Here is a 20,195-nt window from a genome sequence, read left to right as displayed (position 1 = left end):
CACAATTCTTGGCTGCCGCAAAGGATTGTGGTACATCTGGGTGGCAGGTCATTTTTTGGTTCGAGAATACAAAGGAATTGAGACCCTCCACAGAAGACCAGAGTATGGTGAAATAATGGTGTTAACACAATTCATAGACAGAGACAGAAGTGCTGGGGGTATTGGGATAAGCTGACTGCTGTCATTTTTACCACCACGTTGTCCAACCTTCTCTGAAAAGTCTTGGACTGGCAAAAACACTAGTGGCCATGTACTGAAATCACAAAGCTAATTCAGATTTATACCCAGGAGTGCAGAGATGAAAAAAATAGCCTACTCTGCTACCTAGTTATCCCCAGCCACCTGTTTACAGAATAGCTACAACAGGTGCATCATTAGATAAGCAGAAATTTCACTATTAATTCTTTACAGAGTTATTTGTCGGTTGGGAACTGCATGCCATCCTCCTTGGCACCTGCAGAACTGCTGTAATTCCATCCTACCTGTAGATTCAAATGCAAACTATTGTCCAGAATAGTTGGCTGGGAGTTCACCATTTAGGTGAATGAAAGGCAGGACCTGCAGCTTACAAAAGCTAGGTGTCAAAGAACATGGATCGCTAATTCAGTTTAAGAGCTAGATTCTCATACCTTTACTCATGGTGAATAGCACCTGATTCAGTAAGTGTTCCCATTGGCTTTAGTGGACTAGTTCTGGAGTAAGATGCTACTCACTGTGAGTAAAGCTGTCAGACTGGCCCTGTGAAATGAGTGTATTCCCATTAATTCAAGTTGCAATAGATCCAGATGCATTGTTAGAGGGACATAGTTCAGGATAGCGAGCTATTAAAATGGTATGACATTTCTTGATTAAACTTGAGAGGGTGATGTGAGGCATGAGGACAACTCTGTTTCTCTAATCATCTGAAAAATGCAATAATTGTCCAGAAATGCATAGCCTGAAGTGTGGTGTTCTCGTGACATGGAATTTGCACACTTGGCCAGAGAAAAAATGCTGAGGCCTTATAGGTGTGTGTGAATATGAACTCAGACATTGCAGCTAAGTTCCAGTTGTAACGTCTAAAACCATTGCATGATATTGGAATACTCATGGCATTTTCCTCTTGTGCATTGAGAAGCTTATAACGGTCTTGACTTGACTCTGTCTGTCTTATTCATACTGAATAGTATCTTTCTATGGAAGCAGTCTATGGGGTTTCTTGTGTAGTAAAGTGCTACGCTACATGAATAAGTTTGGTACAATCTGGCCCCTTGATGGTTTAGGATTAGATTTTCTCTTGGGCTGTATGCCAGTGCAGGAAAGTAAAGGAGAATAAGGCACTTCTCTTGCCTCTCCTTTTACACCTTTGCTTTGGATAGGCAGCCCTTAGTTCTGGACGCACAATAACAAGTGGCCTATGTGACCACTTACTTCCCACCCTCACAGATAAGGTGGAGGGGAAAGAGTGAATCCTTGACTCTACCCCTTACTGTGCCAGCCAGCACCACTGAGGCAATGGGGAGGGAGTAATAATCTACTGCTGGCATAAGCTAGGTCTGGTATAGGCTAGCAGTTAACCACTATTTTAAGAGCCTGGAGGGAAATATGGCTCTGTGAGCCTGATTCTTTCACTGCTGTGCTCATGGGGCACTGCATCAATGTGCCACCAGGACGCACCTTTAGAGAGGGGTCCATGTTCATAGCAAAAACAGCGTGCAATTGGAGACAAACCTTTCCACATGCAAAGTTTCAGCTGATACAAAACATTCTGTTCATTGTGGGGAAACTGTTCCTTAATTGCATCTGTTAGAATTCTATAGAATAGTGAGGATTTAGCATGAAGTCCAGTGGCTACTTCACAATATCAGGTTTTCAGATGTCTTCAAAATTCTTGTTCCATACTTTTAATTCTGGGCATTTCTCAGTCATGTCTGTCTTAAAACATAGCAAAAGGGAATCCTGACCCAAGTAAGTATGACTCAGCAGAATTCATTTTCAGGGATAAAGAATGTAATCCTTTCTCCTTAATGTGATAAATTGGTTGATAATTTACTGACTGGAGATGCAAGGAATGGAAGGAATGACCACCAAAAAAAAAAAAAACTTTGAAAACCTGAATGCCATGGTTTGTAAACAGAACAATGGTTTTCAGGGACCCAAAACAAGCTGTGAGGCAGTGCAGCCTTCATAACAAAGAGAAAATGCTAACTGGGAGGGACACTGGTTTTCTTTATTGGATTACTCAGGTTGTGGAAGGTACTTTCCAGCTATAGAATTAGTGACCCAGATGCTCCTCAAAACTGACTGTGTTTCAGAATGTTTATTTAACACAGTTTGCCTCCTTCTCCCATTGTTGTCATCTTAATCCAGTTTTAACCTGGTTTGGGGTCATTCACACAGCCAGAAGCAAAATGTTACAACTTGGTCTAAATAAAAAGGCGTCATATAAAAAATGGAAACTAGGTCAGATCACGAAGGATGAATATAGGCAAATAACACAGGAATGCAGAGGCAAGATTTGAAAAGCAAAGGCACAAAATGAACTCAAACTAGCTATGGGAATAAAGGGAAACAAGAAGACTTTTTATCAATACATTAGAAGCAAGAGGAAGACTAAGGACAGGGTAGGCCCACTGCTCAATGAGGAGGGGGAAACAGTAACGGGAGACTTGGAAATGGCAGAGATGCTTAATGACTTCTTTGTTTCGGTCTTCACTGAGAAATCTGAAGGAATGTCTAGTATAGTGAATGCTTACGGGAAGAGGGTAGGTTTAGAAGAGAAAATAAGAAAAGAGCAAGTAAAAAATCACTTAGAAAAGTTAGATGCCTGCAAGTCACCAGGGCCTGATGAAATGCATCCTAGAATACTCAAGGAGTTAATAGAAGAGGTATCTGAGCCTCTAGCTATTATCTTTGGGAAATCATGGGAGACGGGGGAGATTCCAGAAGACTGGAAGGGGGCAAATATAGTGCCCATCTATAAAAAGGGAAATAAAAACAACCCAGGAAACTACAGACCAGTTAGTTTAACTTCTGTGCCAGGGAAGATAATGGAGCAGGTAATCAAAGAAATCATCTGCAAACACTTGGAAGGTGGTAAGGTGATAGGGAATAGCCAGCATGGATTTGTAAAGAACAAATCGTGTCAAACTAATCTGATAGCGTTCTTTGATAGGAAAGCGAGCCTTGTGGATAAGGGAGAAGCGGTGGATGTGATATACCTAGACTTTAGTAAGGCATTTGATACAGTCTCGCATGATATTCTTATAGATAAACTAGGAAAGTACAATTTAGATGGGGCTACTATAAGGTGGGTGCACAACTGGCTGGATAACCGTACTCAGAGAGTAGTTGTTAATGGCTCCCAATCCTGCTGGAAAGGTATAACAAGTGGGGTTCCGCAGGGGTCTGTTTTGGGACCGGTTCTGTTCAATATCTTCATCAACGATTTAGATGTTGGCATAGAAAGTACGCTTATTAAGTTTGCGGATGATACCAAACTGGGAGGGATTGCAACTGCTTTGGAGGACAGGGTCAAAATTCAAAATGATCTGGACAAATTGGAGAAATGGTCTGAGGTAAACAGGATGAAGTTCAATAAAGATAAATGCAAAGTGCTCCACCTAGGAAGGAACAATCAGTTTCACACATACAGAATGGGAAGAGACTGTCTAGAAAGGAGTATGGCAGAAAGAGATCTAGGGGTCATAGTAGACCACAAGCTTAATATGAGTCAACAGTGTGATACTGTTGCAAAAAAAAGCAAACGTGATTCTGGGATGCATTAACAGGTGTGTTGTAAACAAGACACGAGAAGTCATTCTTCCGCTTTACTCTGCACTGGTTAGGCCTCAACTGGAGTATTGTGTCCAGTTCTGGGCACCGCATTTCAAGAAAGATGTGGAGAAATTGGAGAGGGTCCAGAGAAGAGCAACAAGAATGATTAAAGGTCTTGAGAACATGACTTATGAAGGAAGGCTGAAGGAATTGGGTTTGTTTAGTTTGGAAAAGAGAAGACTGAGGGGACCTGATAGCAGTTTTCAGGTATCTAAAAGGGTGTCATCAGGAGGAGGAAGAAAACTTGTTCACCTTAGCCTCCAATGATAGAACAAGAAGCAATGGGCTTAAACTGCAGCAAGGGAGATTTAGGTTGGACATTAGGGAAAAGTTCCTAACTGTCAGGGTAGTTAAACACTGGAATAAATTGCCTAGGGAGGTTGTGGAATCTCCATCTCTGGAGATATTTAAGAGTAGGTTAGATAAATGTCTATTAGGGATGGTCAAGACAGTATTTGGTCCTGCCATGAGGGCAGGGGACTGGACTCGATGACCTCTCGAGGTCCCTTCCAGTCCTAGAGTCTATGAGTCTATGAGTCTATTTCACAGGTCTCATCTACCCTGGAAACTTTAGGGACCTCTGCCATCATTACACTAGCGCTGGTGCATCTACACTGGTGCTAGCCGTGGTGGGAGCACTGGTATAGGCTGGCTGCTGTCATTGTTACAGTCATGTCAGCAATCATTGTGTACTTCTGCTAGCTGATAGGGGAAGATTTTTCTATACATCTTAAAACATGGAGTCCTGATTGTTCTGTGGAGTAATTTTCAGCAAACTTGAGCCCATTTGTGTGCTAGTTGAGCAGAGTTATAGGTTGATATTAACATCACGAGAAACTCAGTGGTTTTGATTGAGTTTCAGATGAAAGTGAAATTCAGTCTTTCAGTGCAAAACTATATATGAGCTCAGCTGTACTCAGCATGGGGGTTAGGATCACAAGTAATCCTTGAATCAGGAGTGCACGTCCACCGCTAACTCAAACTGAAGCAAAGCTTCACATAAACTCCTGCAAAATTGAATTGCTGAGATTCCCTCAGCAGTACTTCATGGCCAAACATCTCTAGTACCTCCCATTTATTTTGCTCCATCCTTGCTCAGAGAGCTGGTCTCATTCTCCTCTCCTCTCATTTCCTTTCTTATCTAACACTTTCTTATCTAAAACCAGTCGTGCTAACAACAGCTGTAATATCAACCAAATTATGTTTGCATTTTGATTCTTTCACATTTTTTTCTCTTTTTTTGCAGTTTTCCACTTGTCTCACAAAGTCACCCGCGTGGTTCCAGAAAGCGCTCTGCTGATTGTCCTTGGCCTCTTTCTGGGTGGTATTGTATGGGCTGCAGACCACATTGCCTCCTTCACTCTTACACCAAATGTATTTTTCTTCTACCTGCTGCCACCCATTGTCTTAGATGCTGGATACTTCATGCCAAACAAATTGTTTTTTGGAAATCTTGGTACCATCCTTCTGTATGCTGTAATCGGGACTGTGTGGAATGCTGCCACAACAGGCATGTCTCTCTATGGTGTCTACCTTAGTGGAATAATGGGTAAGCCTGATTCTCAAGAATCATTGCTAATTAAAATGGGTATTGGTTGGTACATTAGTGGTGCATTACAGATAACTCTTTCCCACAGAAAAACACCAAGTATTAACTAGAGCTGTTGGAACATTTTCAGGTAAATGAAACTTCAGAGTGGACAGAACAGGGACTTGAACCTGGTTCTCTAACCTTGCAGGAAACACACACTACCCTACTTACCTACACATCTCACTTGACTGAAAAGCTCGGGTTTCAAGCCAAAAAAACACACATTTTGACACAATTCCATGTTAACAGAAATATTCCAAAAGAGGTTTTTTTTTGTTCCAGTGCAGAACAAATCTCAAAAGTTGCTGCAAAATAGAATTGTCCTCCACTCAGCTCTAGTATGAATTAAGCAAGGATCTCTAAGTGTATTTATATAATAGGTCATTGTTTCAACATTTAAAGCTAGAAACCACCCTGCTAGAGTAAGATTGAAGTGGCATTTGCAAGGGGCGTTCTGCCTATGTAGTATTGATGAATGTGTAATGTCTCTGAGGTGATATGAGAAGCATACATTGCAACAGCTGTTACATCTTTTTGGGGAGGTGTAGTAGTAGCACCAGGTTTGGACCACTAGCAACTCAACACTAGCAAATCAGAAGACCACAAGGGGGAATGGAGTCATGACTGCACTGCTGTTCAGATGTGTCTCCTCCAGGGTGTGTAGCACACCTACCTGTACTATGACTTTCTAGTACCTATTACTCATGGAACTCAAGCATCATGATTCTGAAGCCTTCTGCTCAGGTGCAAAAAGGGTAGTGCAGGTTGTTTCTTAATGCCCCCACAGAGGAGCAAACAGAGGCAATCTGACCCAATACTGTTACTCAACTAAATAACTTCTAAAGTGAACTCAGATTCTAGAGAGGGAAATATCTGCCGTGAAAAAACAGACCATGATTAAACATAAAGGGTCAGAAATAGCCTCAAAGGTTGCTCTCACCATCTATTACAGGTGAAATACAGTCATTTTGGGGTTCCAATTTTTAAAGTAGTGTCTGGGATTTAGCTACTTATTTTCCATTACATTTAATGGAAAACATGTGGCTTCATTCCCTGCATTGCTTTGAAAATCCTACCTAGAGATCTAACAGAGTAGGACCACAAATTATATAGCTAGATGTTTACATTTTTTTTAAGTTTATAAGCACAATTGAGTGAATCAACAATTTTATACCTGCAAAATTTGAGATTTTTTTTTAAATTTGGCTCAGAGATAATTTGCCTTACCACTTTTAATCAAATATGAAATTTGTATACGTTTCAAGGCTTTTAAAGTTGGTCAGGATCTGTTTTGTCTATTTTCTCTGTACTTTATTTAATCTAGTATGTCTCTGGTGCTTATCATGATGGTGTCTGAGTGCCAAAAGTGATAGCTTTCTGCAGCAAGAAAGTCCTGTAAGAACAGGTTCATAGTTTTGATTGTTTGTTTGGAAGAATGTACTTTTGCTCACCTCAGTGTCTTAACTTTGTAAAGCAGAGATAAGCAGTGGGCAAATGAACACAAGAAAACTTCCATTGTCTGTATGCTGATCTGGCAACCTCTGAGAAAAAGATGTTCCTTACAAAGGAGAGCTGGAAGGAAGGAATTTGTTGCCTCTAAGGATCTGATTCCATGTATTTATTGAAAACTTGGATTAGCACTCTGACAGGTTTACACTGGCTTCTGAGGTTACAGTAAAGCTAGGCAGCCATGTTGCTAGGATTTGTCAGCCTGATGACCATTTCTCACTTGCCTAGTATTGTTCTGGGTGTTTGTGCTAAGGTTTAATGCTGCTGCTTAAAAAAAGGCATTATTGTGGAGTTAAATGGATGAGATTGCCTTACCTTGTTTTGCAGTAGTCCTACACTCCCATGTCAACAAAATTGATTTTTGCACCTGAAGGTAGCTGTGGGGGTGGCTGTAACATACTGGCTAGTATGTGAGATACCTTATGCCTGTACTGGATAGAATGTGGCTTGATCCAGCCCTATAATTATTTGCGATAGGTCAGGTCTGGCCCACTTAATGTATTTATGTGTCTTGTATGGCCTATGTTCACATGCTAAAGAATCATAGCTTATTTTTCTCTTTTTCCAAGAATGGAAAACTTCTAAACCCTTGTGATTGTGCTTGATTCCAATGTGAACAGAGCCTCACCCAGGCAGTGTTGTCTTTCTGAGTTTGAAACAATGACTCAAGAGCTGTGAATTACCCTGTTGCCCTCCATTACCCTCAATGAGGTGTAACTATCTATAAAGCATAATGATGATACTTTAAATGTCATAATTAATTTTTAATGGATGCTCATTGTAGGTGCTGGGATGGTGAAGGGTTTTGGATTTAAGTCTACACCAAGATGGGAATGGGGAGCTGCTGCAGGGAAGGAAATGCTGAGGGATGAACAGAAGCGGCACCCAAAGACAGTAGAGAGAGAGAGAGAAAAAAAAGCAAAAGAAGGATGGGAAAGGAAGTGAAAAAATGGGCAGAAGTGGTTGTAGTCTTACTTATCAGAATATTTGCCCAGTAAGTGATGCTGAATGGGACAATAAGATGATGACTAAATACAAAATACGATTGATAACTAGAACAAGTAATTTTTTACAAATCATTCAACATTTTGAAATGTCAAAATTATTTCCATTTTGCAGGGCTTGTAACAGACCAGTTAAATAAAGAGAGTCCTGACATCTTTAATCAAAATTTGTTTTGAAAATGTTATAAAAATGACTTTGTTAAAGAAAAATTGGGATAAATGTTCTGCAAAAGCAATTAAAAATATGGAAAATTTTGGGGAAAATGAAACACTTAAGACAAAAGTTTGTTTTAAATAAAAGGCCATTTTCGGCACCTTTCCTTCCAATCCCCTCCCCCCGCCAATGTGCTCAAAATTTTTAACTAGCTACAATAACTAAAATTGAGTTACAATAAAAAGGCCATATTTTCCCCTTTATCTTTTGCAAACTCTCATTGACAGCAATGGGAATTCCACTGTGGACTGAGGGTAGGTTGTATAGTCATAAATGTATTCCACAACCCTTAAATCACAGTTAAAAATGTGACTCAGCTCTTTCTGTTGAATAGGTTTGACAATCCTACAGCCTGCAACAGCATATGCATCACAGTCATCTGTAAACGGATGGGCCTGATTGCTTAAAACGTTTGAAATGAGACTGCACAAAGAACTAGATAATACACTGTATGCTTAGCTGACAGGATGATGTATTATGACCTATTAGATCCTTTTTCAGTTCTAATCGCCATTATGGAAAAGGCCAGAGAAGCTTGTCCCTGATTCAAACTATGTCACTCACAAATAGAGATAAGTAGGACTTGAAAAGCTTACATGATACCAGCTAACCAAAGGATTAAATCTAGTAGCCACATGCTGATATATAAGAAGGGAGAGAAATCTGGGTACAGTACCTATGGAGAAACCCAGCTCTCCCACTCCAGCTGCTGGGGGAGGAAGGGTTCTGGGATTCTTCTTAGTTCTTGGAGCCAGTTTGAGGATTTTACCTTTCATGTCATCCTCTGGAGAGTAGGTGCCAAGGAATAATGCGGGGTTGTTATTTTGTTTGTTTGTACTTCAAATTTTATTATTCAGGGGAACAAAGATGAAAGTTTAATATAGCTGAATGTATGGATGTAAATCCATTGAAGACATAGTTGTATAAAAGCAACAAACAGATTATGTTTCTTCCAACTCCATTGACACATGGAACTAGTAATTGATTAACTCTGATCTATTTCCCAATATGAGAGCAGTTCACCTAAACTGGATTACATAGATTTCAGTTTAAATGAATGGAAACACCTGTTAAATATGATATTCAGTGTCCTTAGTTAGAACTTGTTCAATTTGCAGAAGAAAAGTATAGAACAGGCAAGAAGATCAAAATAATAATAATGAAAAGGAAATGCTACTTTAAAAGTATATTTGGAAGAAACATAACTTAAATGTTAAACTAGTGCTCCCTGTCACCCTTATACATTCACAAGGGAAAAAAGGAAAACCAATCCCAGGTCATGCTGACTGATTTCCCCCAATCATAAAACTAGCGCTCACACTGTTGCTATTACTGGTGGAGCTACACAGTGAATTCCCACTTAATGAATTCCGGTTATGAAGTTTTGCAATGTAGACAAGGTCCTAGCTTCCAGGTGATGTCCAGAGTGAAAATTGTTCTATAATTCTTTAGTGGCAGTGCATTGAATTAGAGGGTATGGTGGCCTAAGAAAAACTCAGGTTTGGTATCCTAAGAAAAACTCAGGTTTAGCAATCCCACCTCTCTTGACACTATTTTGTAATAGTTATAGATGTACCCTAACCTCCCCATCAGTATTTGCTCATTAGCTTTTGGAAGTTCTTAAAGAATGTAGCAGCAATCATAATTGGTAACATATAAAACAGATAAGAGATGTAGGTGAGCCAATTCATTTTAAAGGCATTTATCTTACAGTGTCATGATACCCATAGTTATTGCCATTGAGCTATCTCTTCCTTAAACACAGAAAGGAGGGTAAGAATGTTACAGAATCTTTATTTGGAGTCAGGTGCAGCGCCAGCTTCAGAATTTTCTGCGAGGCCTGAAAATATTTTGCCACTGACGCCACCCTGCTTCCCAATCACTCAAGCCCCTTCCCCCCCAAAAAAACCTGACTGTGACCTGCCCCCTCCCCTGCTCACCGCCACTCTGTATAAACATGAATTAAGATGACTGTCTCCGTTTTATAAATAAATAGAGTAACTATGTGCTTCTGAAAACCAGGAATGTCTCTGTTCCTGTAGTCCTTGTCAGCATTGCAGAAAATGATAGTATCCTGCTTGTTGGTGATGGTACGGAGAGATGGTCTCTATTCCTCTCCAGTCTTATTTGCTGCTGCCAGATGGGGGTGGGTTGTGTCTGGTACTCTACCCAGCCTCCAATTTTGGGTCCTCCTTCTGGATGAATAGCTCCATGCATTTTGTAACAAACATTTGAAAGTCAGTTCCTCGTTCACTTACCTGCCAATTCCTAAGTACTCTGGACTTGAAAAGTTACCTCCACACATACTCACCAAAAGGAGAGACCCTATGAGCCTGGGGGAAGTGTGCCCACACTGCCATGCTGCAAACAATGCCACACCAAGGCAACAGCTCTTCAGTGTTCATTACCAAACTGTTATTCCCAAACCATCCATTCCTAAATCCATAAATCCGTGGTACGCCCACATCTAGAATACTGTGTACAGATGTGGTCTCCTCACCTCAAAAAAGATATACTGGCACTAGAGAAGGTTCAGAAAAGGGCAGAAAAGGGTTTGGAGAGGGTCCCATATGAGGAAAGATTAAAGAGGCTAGGACTCTTCAGCTTGGAAAAGAGGAGACTAAGGGGGGATATGATAGAGGTATATAAAATCATGAGTGATGTGGAGAAAGTGGATAAGGAAAAATTATTTACTTATTCCCATAATACAGGAACTAGGGGTCACCAAATGAAATTAATAAGCAGCAGGTTTAAAACAAATAAAAGGAAGTTCTTCTTCACACAGCGCACAGTCAACTTGTGGAACTCCTTGCCTGAGGAGGTTGTGAAGGCGAGGACTATAACAGTGTTTAAAAGAGAACTGGATAAATTCATGGTGGTTAAGTCCATAAATGGCTATTAGCCAGGATGGGTAAGGAATGGTGTCCCTAGACTCTGTTTGTCAGAGGATGGAGATGGATGGCAGGAGAGAGATCACTTGATCATTGCCTGTTAGGTTCACTCCTTCTGGGGCACCTGGCATTGGCCACTGTTGGTAGACAGATACTGGGATAGATGGACCTTTGGTCTGACCCAGTACGGCTGTTCCTATGTTCTTATGTTCTAACCAATACGTCAGTTCTGTCCCCTTCACCCCAAAGCAAATAACTTCTGGTGCACACGTGCACCAATTAATAAAATGGGGCTCTGCACCATCCCTTTCAGTAAATGGATTCTGGGCTCTGCCCTGCTTCCCTCACCCTTCATGAATTTTGACCTCCCTGTAGTTAATAAATACTGCCCCCTGCCCAACTCCCATTAATGAATTCAGGTGCCTTCCTCTGCCCATTAATGAATTCTGAGCCCCAGATAAATGAATGGGACTCCATAACCGTTTGTACAACTTCTCTGGAGCTGCAGGGTTCTGGGATGTCCCAGGAGACCCTTAGCAGGAATGTCAGCTTCTCTGTGCCTCTCCCTTCCTCTTTAAGGAAAAGTGCATGTGCCACAATTTTTTTCCTGCTCCTCTCCTGCCATCTGCAAAGAGCAGTTGGCTCTGCCACTCCACACTCCGCCTCTCCCTCCCCTTCTGAGAAAGAGGAGTACTTCAGGGGGCTCATCTGCTTCCTGGCCGCCTCCTTACCTCCTATGAAGGACCAGGGTTGCTTTGCTCCTTTGGTCTTCCTTGCTCTGCAGGGAAGGAACCAATTGCTTGTCAGTCCGCTTGCCTGGGCAACATTTCCCGTCTCTCTAGGCTAGCAGGTGACTTGGCATTTTAAACAGTGAGTCATTAAACATGACTTGGCTCCCTGCATAGATGAAGTGCTAGTGACATCATCAATAAACCTGTGGCCTCACAGCTTGTCAAGGAAGTGAAGGAGGAAATTATTTTTAAATATTTCATTTTAAAATGCATGTATTTGTAATTTCTAAGGGTCTCCTATATTCTGCCAACTTTCCAGTTTGAGATGCTTGCATTACTGTTCCCTGTCCTGTGGGTACACTCAGAGGCTATCTGCTTCCAGGGCTATCAATCTGGAACCTTTGTTTAGCATGAAATTAAAGTGCTTTTATAGAAGAACTAAATGAAGTTAATTTCCTAGATGAGAAAAAAAATATTGAAATAAGTGTTGAGTTAGTCTGATACCATAATCAGTTTTCTTGAGGGTGCCCAACTGTGTGCTGCTTACTCACACAAAATTCACTTTTGCTTCAGTGGGAGTTTTATCTGAATAAGGAATCCAGAAATGTGCTTTGAGGACAAATTCTGCACTTAATTACATAAGTGTGACTCCCTTGAACTGATTCTAAGTAAGTGAGAGCAGAATTTGGCCTGTTATGTAAAGAGTGTGCTACTAATTGGATCTGGTTCCTTCAGGACCATACGGAGATTCATCTTGTTGGTGGTTTTACATAGCTGTAAGTTTTTGTTTTGTTTTCATAGGCCAGCTGGACATTGGGCTGCTGGACTTTCTCCTGTTTGGCAGTCTGATAGCTGCCGTGGACCCTGTGGCTGTTCTGGCCGTGTTTGAAGAAGTCCATGTCAATGAAGTTCTGTTTATTATAGTTTTTGGAGAATCTCTGCTGAATGATGCTGTAACTGTGGTAAGAGGATTTCATATCCAAGAGTCACCCCAATTCTGGAGGGTTTATTCTGAACTAAGATATCCACCGTGGAATAAAGTAGCCTGTTGTCTGTGGCTGTCTGTTCACGTGTCAGCTACCACACACAAGTTCTACTAGCTTGTTTGCAGACATTTTGCTGCCAGTATTATCTGAATGTGAAGGGGGCAAGCAGGTCACATTGTATGTTCCTATTCCCTGGTGGGATAAATATAACTCTTAAAATGCGGTTTCTGGTACAAATACTTTGTTTGCCATTAATAGCCATCATGACTATCATCATTTACTAAATTTATTTCCCCGAGGTTTTGAGCTGTCCTCTGCTAGTTCTTTGAGCTGCTTGTATTCATTTTGTCCAATTTTGCATATGCTCTTAATCTATGTACACCTCTCACATACCTTCTTTGTTTATGTCATCTTGGCCTTTCCAACTTTCATCACTATTTATCTGATTGCTTCCACGGTCATTACTGACAATGTTGCTTCTCAGTGACATTCATTTATCAGATAACAAAAGTTGCAGTGTTACCAGCTCTTCTGATTTTATTGCGAGTCTTGCAATGTGGGGTGTTTTTCTTAAAGCCCCAGCTCTGGGAATCCAGAGAATCCCAAAGGAATCTCAACTTTCATTATTTAAAATGTTTCTCGAACTGATGGTTTCAGGGAAAAGTTTTAAAATGTGACCCTAGTGCTTTGTAAAGGCCCAGAAACCAAAAAGTATATAAACAGAACTTAAAATGAATTGTTTTTAAAAATCTCATGATTTTTGAATACTTGGGGTTGCAGTACTGTGGTCAGCAGTTGGATATCTATAAATATCTCTGAGGACTACAGTGTAGAGGAATAAGAGACTTACAATACAGCCTAGCTAACTCAAGTTATTTCTGTAACATCTCCTCACTAGCCCCATTCCTGTAGCAATGAAAGTGTTATCATAATTCCCAAAATATTATCCTCAATTTCCAAAGCACGGTGTTTAATTTTTGCCCAGAGGCCCATTTGGTGCTTACTAAAGTAGAATTCTCCGGCGTACATTTTAATTAAATAAACACAACATCAAAGAGATGATTTGATAATCAAATTATTTTGTTTTAATTTCTTGGTGATTTATTTTGTCTATCCACTCCCTTTTGGATGCACAAAACCTAAAATATTTATTTTTTTTAACCCACAAATCACCCTCTGTGCTAAAATGATAATTATAATCCATTTATCATGATTCTCACTTTTCTTCATCTTTCTTTACTATCTATGTCATCTTTAAAAAAACTTTCATCAAGCACTTAGCTGCTACAGTGATAGGCTCTATGGAAGACACTTGGACAAACAGGCAGACAAAACAGCCATTTTTTCAGCTAGATATATTCTACAGATTTCATTTTTATCATATTTTGGCCTTTTCCTATTTGATTATGTGTTCTCCAAACAGTTTGCTGTTTCAAATAGATGGACTTTTTTACCTCAGTCTGACAAAATTTCAGGATTTACCAGACCCATACATGTGATTATTTGAATTGGCTTGATTCAGGAACAAATGCTAAGAGAGGTTACTTTTCTTTTTAGGTGCTGTACAATGTGTTTGATTCTTTCGTTGCAATGGGAGCTGATAACGTGACTGGGGTAGACTGCGTAAAAGGCATTGGTGCGTAGAATTTAATTATATGTTAATCATTGATAAAAGTCTGCAGGATTGTAATAATAAATCATTGTAATCCTGTCATCTTATGACCTTTTGTAGCAGCGTGCGACCCACCACTGCAGCACCTCCTGCTGGTCATTCTGGAATTAGCTCAAGTCCATCCACAGGGCGCTCTCTTCTGGTGGTGTCTCGCTCGCTATGCCGCGCTCCACTGTTTCTCCCACTTTTGGGTGAACTGGCAGTCTGTAGTCCAGCCACTTGCCTTGGTGGCCTGCTACAGTCACCGGTCTAGTTCCTTGCTCCAGGGGCAAACTGCAGTCTGTGTTGGCCACTTCCCTCAGGGCAAGTGGGAGCAGCCCTAGCACCTTAACTACCCTTCCTCCAGGGTCTCAGTCTGGCAGTGGTCAGCCAGAAGCTCCTTCTGCTCTGCTACCCTGTCCAGCACTGCTCTAGCCATGGTGCTCCTAGGCAGCCAGTCCTTCTCCCTAGCAGGCCAGGGAGAGACTCTCTGCTCTGTTGAGCAGCCCTTTATATATGGCCCCTGCTGGCCCTGCTTGGCCACTGCAACAAGCCACCTCCCAATTGGCTCGCTTAGTGAGCCCTCCTCTAATTGGAGGCTCCTGCACAGGCTCCCTCTGGCCTTCTTTGACACTTCCTCTTTCTGGTGTGGGGAAACTGTTCCACTACACCTTTGCAGACCCTTTTCCTTCCATCTCTAACCCTGAGGTTCTGCAGCACACCCCAGAAGAAGAAACCCACACTTGTACCTCCTCAATATTTGAGAACTCTAGCAGAAGAATTTTCCTCCTGAGTAGCAGCTCTGGGTGTTGGGCTTGGCCTCCGAAATTTAAGTAATAGTTGCATTAGATGGTTAAGACTACCTGACTTGACAACTATGCATATTTTCTTCCTGATTCTGCCCTACCATCCCTACCCTTCTGGAGCCATTCCAGCAGAACAGCTGTAACCAGGGCCCTCCTTAAGCACACGCAGTGCTGCATACGCGGCAACACCAGTCCCAACGACCAGCCCTATCTTTTGGCCGGCCTCCCCTGCAAGGGGCAGGGTTGTCCCCATGGGGGTTGGGGCCCCAGACAATTCCCTTGGCCCTGCCTCTTAACCTTCCCCCCCCCCCGCTCTGCCCCAGGCCTGCCCCCATTCCACCTCTTCCCCCAGCAACCCCACACTCACCAACAGGGGTGGGAAGTGGAGCAACCCAGCCCCAGCCCGCTCTACTCTGCCATCTCCCAGCCATGACACTCTGCTTCCCGCTGCTGGTGAGTGCAGGGATTGGGGAAAAGATCACCCCCCGCACTCACCGGCAGCAGGAAGCAGAGAGAGGCGGCCCCAGCCCGCTCCGCTTCCCTTGTCCCGGCCCCAGCCATGTCGCTTGGGTTGGGTAAAGGACCGCCCCCGGCTCTCACCGGTGGTGGGAAGCAGAGCACCACAGCTAGGAGCTAGTGGAGAAGAGTGGGCTGGAGCCGGGCTGCTCTGCTTCCTGCCACTGCCGGTGAGTGGTGGCCTATCCCTTTCCCCAAGCTCCTTCCCCCAAGCGACATGGCTGGGGCCGGGGCAAGGGATGCGGAGCTGGCTGCTCCCACCCCCCTGCCAATCCCCCGGGCCACTCTGGGCCTGTGGCCCCCCAAAAAGTGGCCCCCCATACCTCCTGTCTCCCAGATTCTGGGTTAGGGGAGGCCTGGGCCCCACATGCCCCCTCGCCCTGCAGGGTTGCTGCGTAGGGCACCCAAATGGTTAGGGACGGCCCTGGCTCTAACCCATTCCTTTCCTCTAGCAGGAGGGCTTTTGTAGCCGCAGCATTGTAGTTAAAGGGTTATATAGATATATATATTCCCCGTCTGTTTTAAGTAATCAGGATTTGACAATGGTTACCAAGCAATGTTGTCTAAGATGTTGCAGTTCTTTCGCATTCTAAGCATAGGGAAACATATTATTTTATGTACCGCTGTGTTAATGGTGATCCAGGCATATAATTTTGTATGTGGTCTGGGGAAAATTTGTCTTTATGGCGTAATGAGGAAATTTGTTTAGGGAAAACTCTTGGATTTTGAGCAGTCTCACTGTGTTGACGTCTAACAATAAAACCTCCTGTTTCCCTGAATTTCCTTGAGAATTCCATATACATACAAAGCATTCAAAAGTGATAAATATGTGTTTGGGGTGTTTTTTTAGGTAGCTGAATTATGTCTCAGAAAGATGGGGTTCTACACCATCCCCCAACATCCTTAACCATTTGATAGGAAAGCCAGTAATAATTAAGCCAGTTAGAAAGTACTGAATTTCTTTCAAAACCAGTATAATTTGCATTTGTCCTTGTTTCAGTGTCTTTCTTTGTGGTGAGCCTGGGTGGAACATTTGTTGGCATTGTCTTTGCGTTCCTGCTCTCCCTGGTCACTCGCTTCACCAAGCATGTCAGAATCATTGAACCTGGATTTGTGTTTGTGATCTCATACCTGTCCTACCTCACAGCAGAGATGCTTTCTCTTTCTGCCATCCTTGCGTAAGTCTTTTATTTGATTGTTCTCCCTGGCAGTGCTGGAGATGGAGTGTGGTTTTTAAAATAAATTAAATGTTAGATTTAAAGCATAGAGGAAAACTAGAGAATACTACACATAAAAAACCAAAGACCTGTTCTTAAAATCGTGATCATAAGTAAGCAATGGGTTACAGATCTAAAATACAGCCTTGAAAAGGAATGAGGTTTCCAGGGTCCGCTTTGCAGCATGAGGGCCCTTATTGTAGAATATGCTTATTTGTTGGTCCCATATATGAACGCTAGTGCTTTGACTGTGACTGCATAGAAATTCAAATTTTCATTCTGCCACAGAATTTGTGATTAACACAAACATTTTCTAAAGTATGAGACAAAGGAGAGTATTGCTCTGACAAGCTGCGCTCTCTACTTGCAGATTTTAAACTGTAAAATATTATATTATTCTTTTAAATTTTCTCCACATGGCAATTCCCCGGTAATCAGCTAACTAGGTGTCAGGACAGGCAGAGTAAATTTGCCTGCCCTGTGTTGAATCCCAGTGTGATCTTTCCCCACTGCTGTTTGTTGGTTCTGAGCATACCTTCCATCTCAGTTTTACCTGTCCACTTTCAGTTGTTATTAGCCTCTACTGTTTCACAGGCTCTCAACCAGAGCAACACCATAGTCAGTATTTTCAAGATCTGAAAAACCTACTGCAAATGTCAACTTAGGTTTATATCTAGTGTAAGCTTGAAAGTATTGACTGTGAAATAGTATGGAAAGTTGAAAGGCAGAGGCAGCTGGAGTTTTGTATGAACTAATTAAACATTATCTTAGGGGGTGGGTCTTTGTGGTATGTTTTCTTCTACAGTATTCATTTAAATGCATTTATTTATTTAAAGAATACCAGTTGGAAGCTTTTTTTCCCTATATGGCAACTAAAGTAGAGAGAGAAACATGTTGCAAGAAATATTATTATTCAAAGAAATGATGGGTTTCTTTTCAGGATAACTTTCTGTGGTGTCTGCTGTCAAAAATACGTCAAGGCTAATATTTGTGATCAGTCTTCTACCACCGTGAGGTACACCATGAAAATGTTGGCAAGTGGATCTGAGACTATCATATTCATGTTCCTGGGCATTTCAGCTGTAAATCCAGACATCTGGACGTGGAACACAGCTTTTATACTATTGACTTTGGTCTTCATCTCAGTGTACAGAGTCATTGGTAAAAAAAAACTGTCATTTAATTTTTGCAGTGTTGATGCAAAACGTATTTTCATGCTATATAGGATCATGGCATTTAGGGGCTTGTGCTTTTTGATATGCACCCATAGTTCTCAGTAATCTCAACTGAAGTTATTACAGCTGATGGTGGGTAGGAGAATAGATTCTTTAGTAAGCTTCATCATTTGCTGAAATCATAGACTGTTTTAATCAGATGTGTCAGGTGGCACATCTGAGTCACCCAAGAACGAATTTCCTGGATTTTTCTGGCACTCGCAAATCTCTGGGTCGAACGGACTTTATGCTAGAACTTCTACCTAAACAAAAGGCTTGCAGTTTTTGTCAACTATCTTGTTACTCCTCCCTCTTCCCTTAGCTTTTTTAATTCTATAATTAAGGATTATATTGAGCTAATTTTATGCTTGGCTTCAAGCTTGAGACATGGTGATGTAAGGCCCAAGACAATTATAGCTCATATTCACTGGTATACGGTGCGAGTGATTTCCAATGGCTGGTGAGAAACAAAGCGTGAGAGGCAGTGCTACTGCACCCATTTGGTGTATTGCAAAATAGCAGGGATTAGCTGTCATTTTGTTGGCACTATATAAATGATTCACTTTCAAATATGTCAAATTCCAAATAATGAATACGAATTTGCTAGGGTGTCGCTTATGTTCAAGTCAGTACTATTTAACCATTGCTTTGTTAAGTAGCAAAAAAAGACAGCCATGTAATATGCTGAAGTACTCCTTGAGCGGAATGTACACGCGCATATTCGCGTACACTGACACCCAGGAAAGAATTGAAACTTGGCTTGTGAAGGCTTCAGTACTCAAGTTCAAAGAAATTACAAATAAAACCCTTTAGTTAGATGGTTGCTCTTGCCTTTTTGGTTTGAGCCTCCTGGCGCATGAGTGGAGGGTCTAACCCTATGTCCTTCCAGATAGCATTCTGCATAGCAAACTGATAGAGTCTAATTAACTACCCCTCCCAGCAACCACCGGGGTTGTGTGCCACTTCAATAAACTGTTACATCCTTGACTGTTAGCGTTTTTGACATAATCCTGGGTAACTAATGGTGTTGCTATATTGTTGGAATATACACAGGGGCTCCAGTACGAGTCATCATCAATAGCCAGAATAACATTTACAAATATCAACAATGACAATAAGTGTCAGTGAAATAATTAAACTAGATAGTTGATTAAAAACGCTGGAGATATGGTGATGTCAGGCCTTACATAATTACAGCTCATGTTCTCCTGGAGGAACCGCAGTGGTGACCTGAATTTCTTTACAAAGATCCCTCCCACCACCAAGCGAGGCGCACAATCTGCACTCCTGAGCACAGGGACTACTTCTGGGGAGAAATGCACTGAAGGAGAGGGATTCCTGTCCTACTACAGAAGGGAGCACATAGTGAGTGCACCCCTGTATGAGATGATGCAGCACTCAGTGCCTCTGCACAGCTGGAAGCTCCGTGAGGCATTGTACCTTGTTGATCTGCAAGTCCCCACCCCAAGCTCTTGCAGAGGGATACACCTCTGCAAGGACCCCAATGTAGAGTGCTGGTGTAATGCCACAGTTTAGCTCCCGAGACACAAAAAATCTGCAATATGACATGTTAATGGTATCACATTGCCTCCTGAAATCAACACCGTTATAGCATCACTGTCTTCTTGAAAATAACAGAGTAAAATGTCATAAACCATTTCTTACTGCACTGGAAAGTCTGCTCTACTCTCCTTCCTCTGTTACATTTCAAATAGCACCACCCAGGAGGCCAGCCTGATGATATAATAGTAGTGCACTGTATTGCAATCAAGGGGTGTAAAATGGGGTTCTCACGGATTGTGGCAGTGGAGAGCTGAAGAGATATAGGTTGAAATCTTGGCCCCACTAACGTCACTGGGAGTTTTAATAGTTATGGGAGGGGTGGAAGGGTCCCAGAGCTCAGACTTCAGCCAGAGCCCTGAAGTCTACACAGCAATGAAACAGCGCCGCAGCCCGAGCCCTGTGACTCTGAGTCAGCTGCGGGCTTTTCTTTGCTGTATAGACATACCCAGTTAGGGTGACTAGATAGAAAGTGTGAAAAATCGGGAC

At 42.0% G+C, this 20,195-nt stretch overlaps 1 protein-coding gene across 1 annotated transcript in view; it reads left to right on the top strand.

Annotated features, from left to right (window-relative positions):
- SLC9A3 (solute carrier family 9 member A3) overlaps window positions 1-20,195 on the top strand; it is a 72,240-nt gene that overhangs the window by 29,040 nt on the left and 23,005 nt on the right. Inside the window, exons 2-6 of the mRNA XM_030549367.1 lie at window positions 5,063-5,365; window positions 12,558-12,718; window positions 14,300-14,378; window positions 16,716-16,893; window positions 17,873-18,093. Coding sequence (XP_030405227.1) covers window positions 5,063-5,365; window positions 12,558-12,718; window positions 14,300-14,378; window positions 16,716-16,893; window positions 17,873-18,093 — 942 coding nt within the window. The remainder of the gene's footprint in view (window positions 1-5,062; window positions 5,366-12,557; window positions 12,719-14,299; window positions 14,379-16,715; window positions 16,894-17,872; window positions 18,094-20,195) is intronic.

Source organism: Gopherus evgoodei, chromosome 2 (assembly GCF_007399415.2).
Source record: "Gopherus evgoodei ecotype Sinaloan lineage chromosome 2, rGopEvg1_v1.p, whole genome shotgun sequence".
In the NCBI taxonomy this organism is placed as follows: Eukaryota; Metazoa; Chordata; order Testudines; family Testudinidae; genus Gopherus; species Gopherus evgoodei.
The sequence above is the reverse complement of the archived record's forward strand: the minus strand, read 5'-3'. Positions and strand labels throughout refer to the sequence as shown.